The 15,356-nt window shown below is 38.2% G+C and overlaps 1 protein-coding gene and 1 long non-coding RNA gene across 2 annotated transcripts; one reads left to right on the forward strand and one right to left on the reverse strand.

The window, feature by feature from the left end:
- Nucleotides 1-6,209: 6,209 nt before the first annotated feature.
- LOC121977375 lies at nt 6,210-7,371 on the reverse strand. Its single transcript, XR_006110795.1, has 4 exons — nt 6,740-7,371; nt 6,543-6,613; nt 6,404-6,467; nt 6,210-6,248 (listed from the first exon to the last, which is right to left on the reverse strand). It is a non-coding gene; the product is annotated as an uncharacterized LOC121977375 (long non-coding RNA).
- A 2,825-nt stretch (nt 7,372-10,196) lies between these two features.
- LOC121977365 (transcription factor CPC-like) lies at nt 10,197-11,318 on the forward strand. Its single transcript, XM_042529957.1, has 3 exons — nt 10,197-10,467; nt 10,570-10,657; nt 10,963-11,318. The coding sequence occupies exons 1-3, from the start codon at nt 10,416-10,418 to the stop codon at nt 11,165-11,167; spliced, it is 345 nt and encodes a 114-aa protein (XP_042385891.1). The 5' UTR covers nt 10,197-10,415; the 3' UTR covers nt 11,168-11,318.
- The last annotated feature ends 4,038 nt before the right edge of the window (nt 11,319-15,356 follow it).

The raw sequence follows: 15,356 nt of genomic DNA on the forward strand, positions 1-15,356 counted from the left end.
AGGAAGAAGCATTGACTTGTTCAAGCCATTTTTTATGGAGGAAGAGTAAAATAGATGGCAAAATTGGGTATCAACTAATAAGAGAAGTTGACAAAGTCGTAACAAATGGATTTGGTTTCCGTAAAATTTATGGATAAAATAGATTAATGCATCTTCCATATCCAATTGGTTTACTTCAATAATATGGGTTGGTGTAGTTGATATTTCCTTGAATATTTATTTTAAAAGGTTTTGAAGTTAATCTTCAGCATGTACAAAATGGCATAATACTTAATCGCTTAAGATGGGTGATATCACTTTTACTCTAAATTTTATTTTTCTTTCACTATTATTATTTTTTCTCTAGTATAACACGATATTTTTATCATTAGCCAAAGAGATGCAATACAGTTTTGCTCAATTTTGATTCATGCAATTGAACAAGTTAATTTGCTTAAACTATGCTGAACATAATTAGTTGGCTTCACAGATTCTATTCCTAGGATGAAAAATCTTGAGTGTTAACTGCCGTGCGAGAAGTTGAAGTTCCTCGCACTTCAATGTATCTTGATAAAAATTTTAATAAGATGATTGATCTGGTTCGAAAGTCGATGAGATGGAAAGTTGAGAATGTAGTACTCCTGTTGATCACCTATAAATTTCACTTGGACCTACAATGCAGATTACGTCAGTGCCGAGTCAGAAAAGGAGTCCTCAGCGTTGACCCTCCAATGTTCAAATCAGTCACCGACGATGAAATAGAAAGCGGAACAAAATGAACAATAGCGAGAAGTGTCTATTGCGTCTTGCATACCTCCGCCGATGCTTGGACCCCTTTTATATTGATCTTCTGTAGCATGTGTGCACTCTTCCCGAGGTGAGCACACTTCTCAAAATTTTCTCTAAAAAGACTTGTCAATAAAGTGTCCCTGACACGGTACCTTAACGGGTCGAGCATATCTCTGAAGTGACAGTGGAAGCTTCCGCCGTACGATCTTCTGGTTGCCCATGCCCGATGTCAGCGACACTTGTTGGAACCCCAAGGTTGTTTTGATGTGATCAACCAAGTTAGGTTAGGTCCTGTGGTATGTTAACTTTGTGTCTAAGTGTGCAGGAACTTAGGAACACAAGAAGTCGAGCAAAAGACGCAGCTAGCGAAAAAGACGGCACGGGAAAGAGCCGACGGGCTCAGTACGTCCGAGGGACGAGGTGCTGCGGAAGAATACGTGGGCGGACGAGAAGGAAGCGTGCGACGTTTCCGAGGGACGAAAAGCCGGAGCGGAAAGTTACTCGAGAAGGCCGAGTTTGGGTTTGGGTGAGTCTTATTTCGGTTGGTCGAAATCACCAAGCGAGCGAAGCCAGAGCGGAAGACCCAGACCAAGGCGAGCTAAACCGAAGCAAAAGGCCCGGACCGAAAAGGTCAATGGGGTTGACTTTGAGGTCCTGGCGCTCGGATCCATTCCAGGCACCCAGAAGTCCGGGCGCCCGGAACCCTTCCGAGCGCTCGAAATGTGACTTTGACCGAATTACTTTTGACCGCGATCCGTTGCGAAGAGGATAAAACTTTATCCCCCTCCAGGCGGCAGGTACCCCTTCCAAGCGCCCCGACCAAGGCTATAAATACAGCCTTGGTCCAAAAGCTTTTCAATCAACAGGCAATTGTAATACAATACTTGTGTGCTCATCATTGTTAGTTTAGCTTCTCATTTTGTGCTTTCACTGCTGTAAGAGGTTTCTCCGCCTAAAGGAGATACTTAGTACATTTACTTCCTTGGATTAACAACCTCTCCAGTTGTAACCAAGTAAAAGTTGTGAGCCTCTTCTTTTAGCTTATTTCTTTATTTCAATTTATGCAAGTGTTCTTTTAAAAAGTCCGAGAAGGGTATTTTTTTTATTTTATTATGCAGGGCAATTCAACCCCTCTTCTAGCCTGCCAAACGATCCCAACAAATGGTATCAGAGCCAGGACGCTTCAGGAGGGCTAACCGTCGATCGAAGCAAAGACAATGGTCGAACCAAGCATATACCCGCCGAAGTTCAAGGGGGAGTTCGCTAGCTGAAAAAAGCGAATGTAGATATTTTTTTAAAACTGATTTCGATCTACTTTTAATAATGGAATTCGATTTTATAACACTGGAAGGTAAAGAAAAATACCAGTGGACGAAAAAGGAGCATGTCGACTACGTGGCAAACGGCAAAGTAGAGTTCCATCTGCTGAACGTCCTTCCGCCACAAGAAGTCAACCAGATCGGCAACTACGACTCAGCAAAGGAGCTTTGGGAGAAGTTTCTTGAGCCACACGAAGGGATGTTCGAAGCCAAGCTCGCGAGACGGGACTTACTTCGCAACTAACTCACCAACCTGCGATTTGAAGAAGATGAAACGTTGCACACCTTCATCCGAGAATCAAGGAGCTCATCACTAGACTTTCGAATCTCGGAGAAAATGTAAATAACTGAGATTCGCTAAGATACGCACTCAATGCATTCCCTAGGAATATAAAATGGGCATCACTAGTAGATGTCTTCTATATCTCTAAGGAATTCGAATCTATTACCTTAGAAGAATTGTTTTCAACACTTGAAGTTCATGAATCGAGATGTGCAGGTACGAAGGAGCCAAAGCACAACATCACCCTCAAGGCATCGAGAAATGAACATGAGTCAGAATCTGCTCTCGACAACGAGGAAACGATAATGATGGTAAGACGCTTTAAAAAATTATTTAAATTAAGAAAATCTAACCATCCGCAGGGTAGAAAGAAAAAGATGATCAGATGCTATCACTGCAACGAATAAGGGCACGTCAAAAACAACTGCCCCAAGCTAAGGAACAAGGACAAGGACAAGGACAAGGACAAAGGAAAGAAGTCTGCCCAAACAAACAAGTTAAAGACACTAAAAGCGACGTGGGACGATACGTCGTCTGAATCGAAAGTTGAGACCTTCTCCAGACTTTCATTAATGGCAAGTCATTAAGACGAGAACTACAATTCAAGCTCATCCAAAATGAGCATCGAGAGCATCGATGAAGGGTGAGCTACATTGGAAGAAAGCAGCAGTTCAGGAGGGAACCACGGATAACGAGATCGACAAGGTAAGTCAGGTACGATCTCTTCCTCCCGATAAATTATTTAAATTTGTTAAACTATTAACTAAGATTGCTGCAAATTGGAAAAAGAAATTTGAAAATAATTCTAGCAAATCTTGTCCATTAGAAGAATTTGACAAATAAAAGCAGAAAATGAGATTTTATAAAACGAAATAAATAACTTAAAAATTCATGCATGCTCATCTAATACAAGTTTTAGAAAATTTAATAATCTAAATTGGTATTTTAGATATCACAGGGGACATAGAAATATTTCAAGGAAATATGCCCCTAAGAAATATCTAATTAATCAAGTTGGCTGGAACCTATATTGGGTTCCGAATTCTTGTTTAACTTGAACCTTCATTTAGACTTAGCACTTTCAACAAGAAAATTAAACGTTTAATTTTTGTATGAGGCTTTGTCTAGAAGTGGTTGATGATTTAATAACCAAGAAGGTCTAGTGCCTTGCCACAGCCTAGAAGCCAAAATATTGAAATAAAATATTTAATTGACTGACTGATAAAGCATTAAATTCGAATTAGTTAATGTTTTTTTTAAAAAAAATCAATATTTTTCTTACTTGAAAATGTCTCAAAAATATTTTGCAAAAATATCTAACTTAGATTTTTTTCCTCTTAGAAAATTCTCAAAAATATTTTTTTTTCTTGAAAAAATTTAGCAAAATTTCTCAAATTTTTTTGGATTTAAATAATTAGTCAAAAATATTTTTCTGCTTGAAATTTCTTAGAAATTTTTACAAATTTTTCAGAATTTTCAAAATTTGATAATGGTATTTCAAAAATTTATTACCCTTAGATTTTTTGGTACCCCATTTTTATGTGATCAAAGGGGGAGAAGGAAAATATTAAGTCTAAGAGGAGGTCGATTCAAATTTTTTATTTTTGCACTTTATTGCAGAATTTATTATTTTAACTTTATGTCTCTTTACCCTAACTTAACTTGGGGTGCTCACATCAAAAAGGATATTATTGGAATCCCAATATTGTTTTGATGTGATCAACCAAGTTATGTTAGGTCCTGTGGTATTTTAACCTTGTGTCTAAGTGTGCAGAAGCTTAGGAACACAAGAAGTCGAGTAAAAGACGCAGCTAGCGAGAAGGACGACACGAGAGAGAGCTAATGGGCTCAGTGTGTCCGAGGGACGAGGTGCTGCGGAAGAGTACGCGGGCAGAAGAGAAGGAAGCGCGCAACATTTCCGAGGGATGAGAAACCAGAGCGAAAGGTTGCTCGAGAAGGTCGAAATTAGGTTCGGGTGAGCCTTATTTCGGTTGGCCGAAATTACCCAAGCGAGCGGAGCTGGAGCGGAAGACTCGGACCGAGGCGAGCTGAACCGGAGCAGAAGGCTTGGACCGAAAAGGTCAACGGGGTTGACTTTGAGGTCCAGGTGCCCGAAACCCTTTCAAGCGCCTAGAATGTGACTTTGGTCGGATCGCGTTTAACCGCGATCCGTTGCGAAGGGGATAAAACTTTATCCCCTCTAGGCGCCCTGACCAAGGCTATAAATACAATCTTGGTCTAGAAGCTTTTCAATCAACAAGCAATTGTAATACAACACTTGTGCGCTCTTGATTATTTGTTTAGCTTCTCATTTTGTGCTTTCACTGCTGTAAGAGGCTTCTTCGCCTAAAGGAGATGTCACGCCCCAGAGGAGTCTCTGTCCGAAGAAATTTCGGCAGCATCTCCCCTGTACGGCGGACAATATGAAACTTTCTACATATCACATATACATCAGCCACAGGCGGCTGGAATGATAACAAAAATAAAAATAAACACCACGCAGTTAATAAAGATATTCAGCCTCTGGCTGTCACAACCACGCAGTTATAATAGTAATCAATAACCATAGGACTCGGACTCAAAATCCACCCTACTCCACTACACTCGTAAAGCTCAAATCCAACGAACTCACCTCTTCTGCCGTCCAGGCAGGCATATAGTAGAATAAAAAAAACCAAACCATCCAAAAGTCCATCAAACGGTAACCATCCGTACAATATCCATAAATAAAATCCAAAACCAAACTAAAACATAGTCTGATGGAAGGAAAACCAAAATAAAGCAAATAACAACCTAGTAGGGAACTAGCTCTACTTGCAGATGGGGGGCCAGCGACTGAAACTGCTCCGTACAGCCTCGACCTGAAAATATCAACAATGGAGGCGGGGTGAGTCCAACACTCAGCAGGTACAACTGATATGCATAATAAGGAAAATGCAACTGAAATGAAATCGGAAGATAACTGTTCGACCGGATCAAAGTATAAAGGTAACAGGTCATCGGACCGAGTGAGTCATAATCCTGTATGCATGTCAATCAATGCATCCAAACAAATGCAGCATATAAGTGCAACAATCACAAGCAAATAAAAATGCAATAAATGCATATGTCAACCCCATACTCGAAATCAATGCTCCTGTGCAATGACAGAGTAAACGGGATGCTGTACTCCTGTCCCGTGACCCCAAATCATAAATGGGGAGCTCAATGCTCTCATCTCCAGATACACGATGACGGGGAGGACGGCTACCACGCTGAGTCCTCGACCAACGGAGCCAAACAAAGTCCACCATCTGCCTACCGCTGCTACCCTAAATGCCAACGGAGCCAAACAGAGCGGGACTGACTGCCGAGTGACCAACGGAGCTAAACAGCAGAACCGCCACACACCAACCAGATATACAAATCCATGGGTGATGTGTGCAATACATGTAATTGGCGATGAGCTCAACCAAAGTAGAGCCGATAATCGCACAACATGCAATCATGATGCATGATATCGAATATGGCAATCTCATGAATAACATGGCATGATCCATATAAATAGATACAAAGTGTGTACCACAAGAAGACGTATCAAATAGAAGGTACACAAATCGAAGAGGGTATCAAATAAACCCTAGGTCCAGAATATAACAGAGCATGTGGTTAGGTCACTACCTAAGGCATATGTGATCAGGTAGATAATATGCAGTGCAGAATAAATAAACAAACAACATGTACTAATCATGTAGTGACCAACCGAAATAAACAGTTAACACAATTACTGTTATATGTTAAACATATTATCATGCATATCAAAAGACATAAGTCAAAGTACCCGCCTCCAATAAAGTGATCCAAATCTGACTCCGTGATACTCGTCTCGCGTCAAGATCCTGTGTCACGAATATAAATATATTTCATTTAGCTACATTCTCATAAATAGCTAAATAACTCTCTAACCCTAGTTTAGGGCAAATCCCTGACCAACACATAAACCCAATTCAACCCATACATGATCAATAGCATATATCAAATTCCTATGCCTTACCTGAAACTCACAGCCGTTTTATCACTGTTGGAAGTAGGATCGTTTGCTGCTGGAATCCTTCCTACTGATCAGATCATGTTGAGATCAATAATTGGGAATCACAAATCAAACAACAACCCATCTTACAACCTAATCTTACCTCAGGTGTGCCAAGCTGTTGACAGGGGGTGGTGGCCGGAATCAAACAGAGACAGCAACAAACTCTTGATGCTGTGATAACCGGAACCAACTAGGTCACTGTCTTCCAACAATCGAATCGAAAGAAATCACACTACAAATGCATCAACAACCCAATCAACTACTAGTGCACAACTAAAATTTCAACCTAATCCTTACCTTCATCCAGTAGCTCACTGGATTAGAGGACGGAGGAGTTAGGTCACCGGTGTTGTTTCCAGCAAGGGCTACTGAGGCAGTAAACCAGAGCAAAGGGGCGACGACGACATACAGATCCCAAGTGGTGGCCACGGCAGAACCCTTACCAGCGTCGGAAACAGAGGCTAGGGCAGAGGCTACAAATCGACAATTGCTTTGAGTGTTGGCAGCCGGCTATCTGCTGAGCGGGGGCTAGGGCATGGTGAGAACTCGGACAAGGAGTCTCGGAGTGGCACAGAAGAGGTCGGAAAAAGGCGTCGACGGCGTTGGCACCTAGGGCTCGGTGCTGCTCGGCGTCGGGAGAAAGAGAGACAGTGGCATCGGCAGAGATGCTAGGGCATAGAGGAAAGGCAGCCGAGGCTGGGAAATCGGTGCCGGCAGTGGCATCGCTGGAGTCGGGGCAGAGGCTAGGCACCGGCGATTTGGGGACGGCAGAGCGGAGAAGAAGAAAAAGGAACAAACCTTGATCGGGGCTTAAATCGCGAGCGGTTAGCTCGGCGCCGGTTAGGGCAAGGGGGTGAGGACTTCGGGCGCGCGGCAATGAAAGAAAACGGCGGAGGAAAATAAGAAAAAGAATAAAGAAAAAGGGAGAAAAATCAAGCATTTCCTCTTTAAAACGAGGTAGCCTAAACAGGCTTTTCCGGACCCCATTTTTATCCCCGTTAACTCGTCCGTACGAGCTCCGAAAAATTCCCGAAAAATTTCTAAAAATTCCGGAAAATTCCCTTATTAATATTCGCCTATTTCCGGTATTTTACAGGAGATACTTAGTGCGTTTACTTTATTGGATTAACAACTTCTCCGGTTGTAACCAAGTAAAAGTTGTGAGCCTCTTCTTTTAGCTTATTTCTTTATTTTAATTTATGCAAGTGTTCTTTTAAAAAGTTCGAGAAGGGTATTTATTTTTATATTGTGCGCAGCTATTCAACACCCCTTCTAGCAGGCCCAACAATCCTAACAACACTAATTTCCAAAAAGATGTCGATGGATACCAGAGAGAGTATGCTGCTAGGCCGACCGAGTTGGCCGCTCGATTGGAGCTTCGCTGTTCTTGTGTCCCGTCCGCTCGGTCGGAACTCCACTATGTATGTCGCGTCCGATCGGCCGGAATTCCATGGTACTTGTGTCACGTCCGCTCGGTCGAATTTCTGCTCTGTCAATGTCGAGTCCTGCTACCTAGTCAAGTGAGGTAGTCGCTCGGCTAGTCGGGTAGCCGCTCAGTCCGACTTCTGCACATCGTCTCCTCCGTCCGACATCCGATACTTTATTGAGTCGATCATTTGACACCTCCCCGTGTCGAAGGTGGAGTCGGACTGGGACCTTCTTCCCTCGATCGGGGCATGCTCACTCGACCGGTCGATGCTATCTGCATGTTGACCGTCTTAACTTTAACCTTTATCGTAACAGCTATCCTCCGTGGAATGACCCTTAATCATCACCACATCAATGATTGTCTTTGGGATTAAATGAGAATTTATAATAAGATGATTATATTCCGGATTAATTGGTTCGAGAAGAGCTGAATATATGAATTAAAAAGAAAAAGAAAAAAACCTATTCCTCCATCTCCCGTATTGATTCTCTGACGGAATTGAGGATTTTGTTGGTGGATTTCCAACTGCATCAAAAGTAATGGCGTAGTCAGGACTTGGCGCCCAGCGCTGTCCAGCAATTTCATCACGAGTGTAGTCCAACCATTCCATCATTTTTATGATGGAAAAAAAGGAGTTCACAGGTGAACCGACTAAGGCTGCACTGGCCTCTTTTGTTCCTTTTTCGTTAGCTGAGAAGTACGGTGTTTATTGGCGCCAATTGCCTTGAGGTCTTTTCAACGCCAACTATTCATAATTTAGCCAAGATAGTTGACTGTGTCATTGTTCAAAACTGCACAAGGAGTCTGAATCCAGTGGATCTTGTCGTAGAGACTTAGATTCTTACACATAGGGATTTGTGTGACTCCTATAACACCACATCAATATAAAATAAAAAATTTCACTCATCTCTCAATTATAAAAAAACTCTTTCAACAACTTTTTCTTAATTTATATTTTACATTATATATATAGATAATATATTTTATATATTATTTATATTTTAGGTAGAATATGCATTTAGTATATTATTATTTAGATTTATATATATTTTTAAAAATAATAATTGATAAAATATAATTAAATTATTATAAAATTTTAAAAGAATGAATAGAACGTTAAGCAGCAATGAATTCTTACAAATTATTAATACAACCTAACCTGAGATAATTAAATATATCCGAATTAATAATTGTTTATATTTTATTATTATTTTTAAAAAAGTCATTATCAAATTATAAAATAAATAAGATAATTAAATATATCAAAATTAATAAATTTTTATATTTTATTATTATTTTAAAAAGTCATTATCAAATTATAAAATAAATTTATTAAAAAAACATGGGTAAATTAGCAAAGGTTATGAAGTATCTAAATTTCGGACTTTAATTTTAAAATCATTAAATCACGTATTCAATATTAAATTTTTACCTCTGATATTATTTCCGACTCGATTCTGGATATTATTTATAGCACAGTAAAACTCTTAATGTAACAATCAATTAAAAAATATATTTTATATTAAAAAAATCATCACTCTCATTATAGTATGTCAAATTAATATTTATGGATATGAATATAATCAAGAGAACTAAACGATCACATTAGACTTGAATTCATATCATTCCAAACTTTCTATATTTATTAGTTGATTTTTACTCAAATTTAGTTGAGATCAACTGATTGATCTAAAGAGTACGAAGTAATATAGAATCAAATCCTATATATTCATCTAGTTCTTTTGGTTATGTTCATACCCTTGAATATTAATTTGCCACATTATATTAGTCTCAGGATTTTTGTAAATACGAATTAAATTTTTTAATCATTAAAAAAAATTATAGCAATAGATTAAAATCTGTCTATTAAAAAAATTAAATTTATGGACATTTATATAATTAGGAGAATTTACAAACATAAATCTACTTCTATGTCATTATAGTTTTGATTATATTTATATCTTAAATATTAATTTGATATAAGTAGATCGAGAGTAATTTTTTAATATATACAAAACATGTTTTTAAGCAATAGCATAGTGTAACAGTATATTAGGATTTATTATGCTGTAAATAGGATAAAAATGATATTGAGTATGATAATTTTAAAATTAAGGTGATTTGAATATTTTAAAATTTTAGCTACACAGTAATTTACCTAAAAATGTAAATAAAAAGGAGTGGCCCCATGTTAATCAATGACTTTGTAATTCGGAGACACATGTAACAGATAAGTTTTTTACTTTTAGTATCTCCATTAATTCATCCCGTCAATATAGAAATTACGAATGACTACTAATTAATATAAATGACCAAAATGCGAAGAAAAACTCGGACACTTCAAATTTCAACCAAGATCTCATATGTCAATCCCATATCTTAACCATTATACCGTCCGAAGTCATAATTCGGAGACATGACAGTAGGACCGCGTGGCCCAATCATGTACAGGTCGTCGATGTCTTTATACTACTGCAGCAGAACACGAAAGCGCACCATCTCTCGATTCCCACTTCCGCCATTTCCCCTTCAGAGAATCTAGCCATGGAGAAACGCAATCTCAGAGAGTCGAGGACCTCGGACGACGATTTCCAAGGCCGCACGCTACACATCTTGCTTCGCTTCTCCATTTGATCGTTCTATATATTTCTGCAATGAGTCTGTTGGATGAGCCATGACTGTTAACTGATCTGTGCAGAGGTAAGCAGCATGGAGTGGGAGTTCATCGACATGTCAGAGCAAGAGAAAGACCTCGTTCACAGGATGTATAGACTCGTCGGAGACAGGTAAAGATCTCGGCTACCTCGTCATCGAGCTGATTCAAGTTAATTTTTAACAGACACTCGACTGTTTTTTTTTTAGTTATGATACTAAATCATGCATCCTCGGTTTCTTTCTCTTTTATTTATCGCATTGATTTTTCCCATTAAACCTGCATGAATATCAGGAGCACACAATTCCGATGCCTGTAAAAACAAAGATATATATATCATTCTACAAAGACCCTTCTCTTACTGCATTCAGGCATGTTAAAATATTGAGCACCCGAAGCTCTTGGCAGATCGCTTAAATGCCCGGTGATTGTGTGTAGGTGGTCACTGATAGCCGCTCGAATCCCCGGGCGTACACCTGAAGCAATAGAACGGTTCTGGAAAATGGCTTACGATCCTTGTTTCGCTGAAAGGAGGCTAAAGAGAAGAACGAGAATGTCAAGCGACCATGGAAATGGAGACGCAAGGCAGACAGATGCCCCACCTGAAACGAATGTTCAGCTACCACTGAATAACATTAAATAAGAGGGGCCAAACTCATTAACGCACTGGGAGGAGGTGAAGGAAGGAAAGGGAAGGAGTAGAGAAATTTGAAATATTGTTTGGGAAGGAGTGAGTTAAGTAAAAGAAAGGTTAACCTTATTTATCTATATATGAAATAAAAGAATTTCTAACATCTTTTGGGTGTAAGTAAAGGCTAGAAGAATTTAAAAAAAATAATATCCTAATTTTACTAGTATTTTATTATATTAATTCTAAAAAATTATTATTTTAGATATTCTTTGTGTCCTGGCTAAAAATACTCGCACCACTCGACTCTTATCGTACGACGTTCAAACTATGTCGACGTCGATGTTGATATTGACGTCGACATCGACTTTGTCATCGACACCGACGTCGAAGTTGATATCGACTTCGACGCCGATTTTGATATCGACTTTGATGTTGATATCGATTTTAACGCTGACACCGACTTCGATACCGACATCGACATCGACTTTAACAAATGAGTTACAAATATTTAAATGTTTAAATGGGTAAATCTTAACTAATAAAAATATGTAAATTTTTAATAAAAATAAAATATTTTAAAATTTTATATATTTAATTTTCATTATCCGAATTTTCCTTCTAAATATAGTCAAATAAAAAAAATATATAAATAGTTTATACCTCTCTCTGAATTTTTACACACCTTAGAAGTATGATGTTATTTTTTTAAAAAATATTTTACAAAGAAATTAAAGGCAACTGCCTAAATGCTTAAATCGGGCAAAAGGTTTTTATTTTTTCTTTTATTCCAATGGCAATTTTATTATCCCCACTTAACACTTCAGTTATAATTATTGTAATAATGATAATTTCCGTGTAATTTGAATATCCTATTAAATAATTTATATATATTAATTTTTTCCCAAACTCACTAATTTAATCTATTTTTTGATTATATATTAGTGATCGTGCACATGCGTCACGTGTGTAATATAATACATTGAAATCACATTGACCATTTATAATGATATTATATTAATTAAAATATTTTAGCATTAAAATACTAAAGTAAAGTAATTAGTAGAGTCATTAGGGTAAAATATCTGACTTTTAAAAATCTGAATTATTTGAGTTTTTGAAAATCCGAATTGTTTGGATTTTCGAGTGTCACCATTACGGCTTCCCTATGAAAAAAAATTAATTTAATGTAATATTATACTTATCTTAGTAAAAAAACGTAAGAAAAATATTTTTTTTAATATTGTCATCCTAAAATATTTATAGAAACTTCTTTGATTATAGTGTTGTTAATTCTAAGATGTGGACTAAAGAGAACTATATTTTTTTATATAAAACAACCAGAGAAAATTAATGATGAGAAAAATTCATAATAATATGTCGTAGCTGAGTCTCGAACTCTAGATCACTGATTGTTTCGCTTGTGGAATTACTATTGTTAGTGAGAGCCCTAGAGTCAATCATATGATGATTGTTTTATGGACTCGATGTATCATATTCTTATATATATATATAAAGACATTTCTTTATGGTTATTATACTTACTTGTATTGGTGCTAAATAACTGAGTATAATAGCGTCCTTGAGTAGAAGGTTCTTATATATATCAATCGATTGGTTGAATTGATGATGAGATGATATAGAGAACGTTACTCTTAATCATTCCTAGTCAAGTATTAATATTCAGAGACAATGTTAATGCGATGAGACTAGCATATAGGTCAACTCGATAACTTGATCTCAGAAGTCATGGATATTGGATATCAAGTTGACACATGGGTATGCATTGGAGAATGTATACTGACTAACCCGCCATGAGAAAGTATCATTGATCGTTATATGAGTGTCATATATTTTCTCATGTGACTATTAGTATGACTATCAATCCTTGGACATGAAGTCACTATGATTCCCTACATAAGGAGTTGCATACTTTGGTTTCGTCAAACGTCACCCGTAAATGGTGGGACTATAAAGGCGACTACTGGGTATATAACAAATTATGCGGAGGGATGTGAGTGATGTAGATGAGATCTATCCCTCCTACATGATGGGAGTGACATCATGATTCTTGATAGAGTGAGACCACTAAGTGCATGACCATGCCCAAATAAGTCAATATGAGATATTGAACTCATTTGATTAGAGTGAGTCTACTTGGAGTTCAAGACATAGATTGATTAGAGGATGACACGGTCTATGCCTCAATTGATCAATCTAGATGTCAAGTATAGAAGGACGTTGTCACATATTGTGAGAGCCACAATTAGTAGTCACAATGGTGATGTTGGATCTCAATATTCTTGTAACTTGGGTAGTAATGATGTGTTACTAGATACCGCTCATTACTTATGTTTCTAAATGAGTTTAGGAGCATTGTCAATGTTACAAGAACCTATAGGGTCACACACAAAGGGCAGTTACATGGAGATTAGGTTCATATGATGGACCAAGAGGATTAGGTTCATGTGATGAACCAAATTGGATTAAGAGTAATCTAAATTAGACTAATTGAGTTGGACTCAATTTGATTCATGTGTCGAATGAGTCTAGTTTAGACTATGATTCATTGAGTCAATTTAAACCAATGAATAGAGATTCATTAAATTAAATTGATTTGAATCAAAGGTTAGATTTGATCAACCATGGGAGATAAGAGGTCAAGTTTGACTTGACTTGAGAGGGAAGATGAAGGGTCAAGTTTGACTTGACAAAATGTCACCTCATTGTGACTTGGCATGGGCCGACCAATGATGATGTTCCACATCATCAAGGCTACATCATTATGTGCCGCCTCATGAGGAAGACCAAGAGCCATGACTCTTGGTATTACATGGAGGTATAAGATGCTCCATTAAGTGGCCGACCACATTAGATGTGCATTCAAGGCTTCTTCTTCTTCCTCCTCTCTTGATCTTTCTCTCCTTCTCCTCCATTGCCGAGACCTGTCAAGGGTGCTAGCACACTCTAAGTGGTTCTCTCTACCTTTTGTCCGTGTGGATACGTGTAGAGGAGTGTACACTTGACACTCTACGAGATCCGACAACCATTTGGACGAGCGGGATAAGCGAAGGGCATCGCTACAAGGGTAAAACCTTTTTCCATGTAGATCTAAGGTAGATCTAGTGTAGACAAACATGTACATGAATTTTTATTTATCTTCGCACGGATCTGTGGCTAACTTCGGGGTTTCCGCAACGAAAAAAGCGATTTTTGCGGCTTGAAAGTTTAACATAATAAACCTTGGAATTATTTTTAGTGTGAATAAAAAAAATGATATTAATGTAAATTCATTTTAGACTTCACTAAAGTTAGTTAGTAAAGGGGGGGAGATTTTTAATAAAATAGTAAGATATTTTTAATATAATATTTATTTTTATTGAATTAATAATTAGAAGGAGATGAGAGGTTTAAGAACATCTATAGTCGTTTGAACTCTTGGAGAATTTCATCATTGCCACATCCATAATATGTCAAAATAAAAAATTTCATACATCTCTCCACTAAAAAAATTCTTTGAACAATCTTTTTATGAATCCCATAATTTTCAAACCTCCCCATCATATATCTCTTTCTTAATTAAAAAAACACTTTAAGTATTATATTTAAATTAAAAAATTATATTAACTAAAAATAAAAGTGAAGAGTCATTGTTGGTTTTTTTTTCAAAAAAAAAAAAAGCTGTCAGTTGACAGTGGAATGTTCTAATAGATGTAGAGGCTCTAATAAATCAGTTTAGATCCTCTGCACCAAACATCCTTGCTTCATCCCTGCACCACAAATTCCATATAAAATGTTATCACGTGCAAGGCACGTGCACGCTGGACCACCAACTCACGTGAAACGCAAGAGGCAGCGACAAGAGGCAGCAATCCCTAGCCTCTGCATCGTCCCCGCGTCCGCGACGGTCGCCGGTTTACCAGCTAAAACGAAGAGGAAGAGGAGCCCTAACCTCACGCCGGCGACGGAAGCCTCTCTCTACCACAGCGTCCCTGACGGCGAAAAACCCTCACGCCCACATATTTCCCAACCCTAACCCCTCGCGTCCCCGACGGCGCGCGGCGTTTGCGACGGCCTCCAACGGCCCCGACTCACGCAGAAAACCAACTTCGACGACCTATTACAGTTCCCTGACTCCTCTGAGGTCCAGCCCTGCCCGGCGACCAGCGACACCCAAGCTCTGCCGCCCTGATTTCAACTGTTG

The sequence above is a fragment of the Zingiber officinale genome, chromosome 1B (genome assembly GCF_018446385.1).
Source record: "Zingiber officinale cultivar Zhangliang chromosome 1B, Zo_v1.1, whole genome shotgun sequence".
Classification (NCBI taxonomy): Eukaryota; Viridiplantae; Streptophyta; class Magnoliopsida; order Zingiberales; family Zingiberaceae; genus Zingiber; species Zingiber officinale.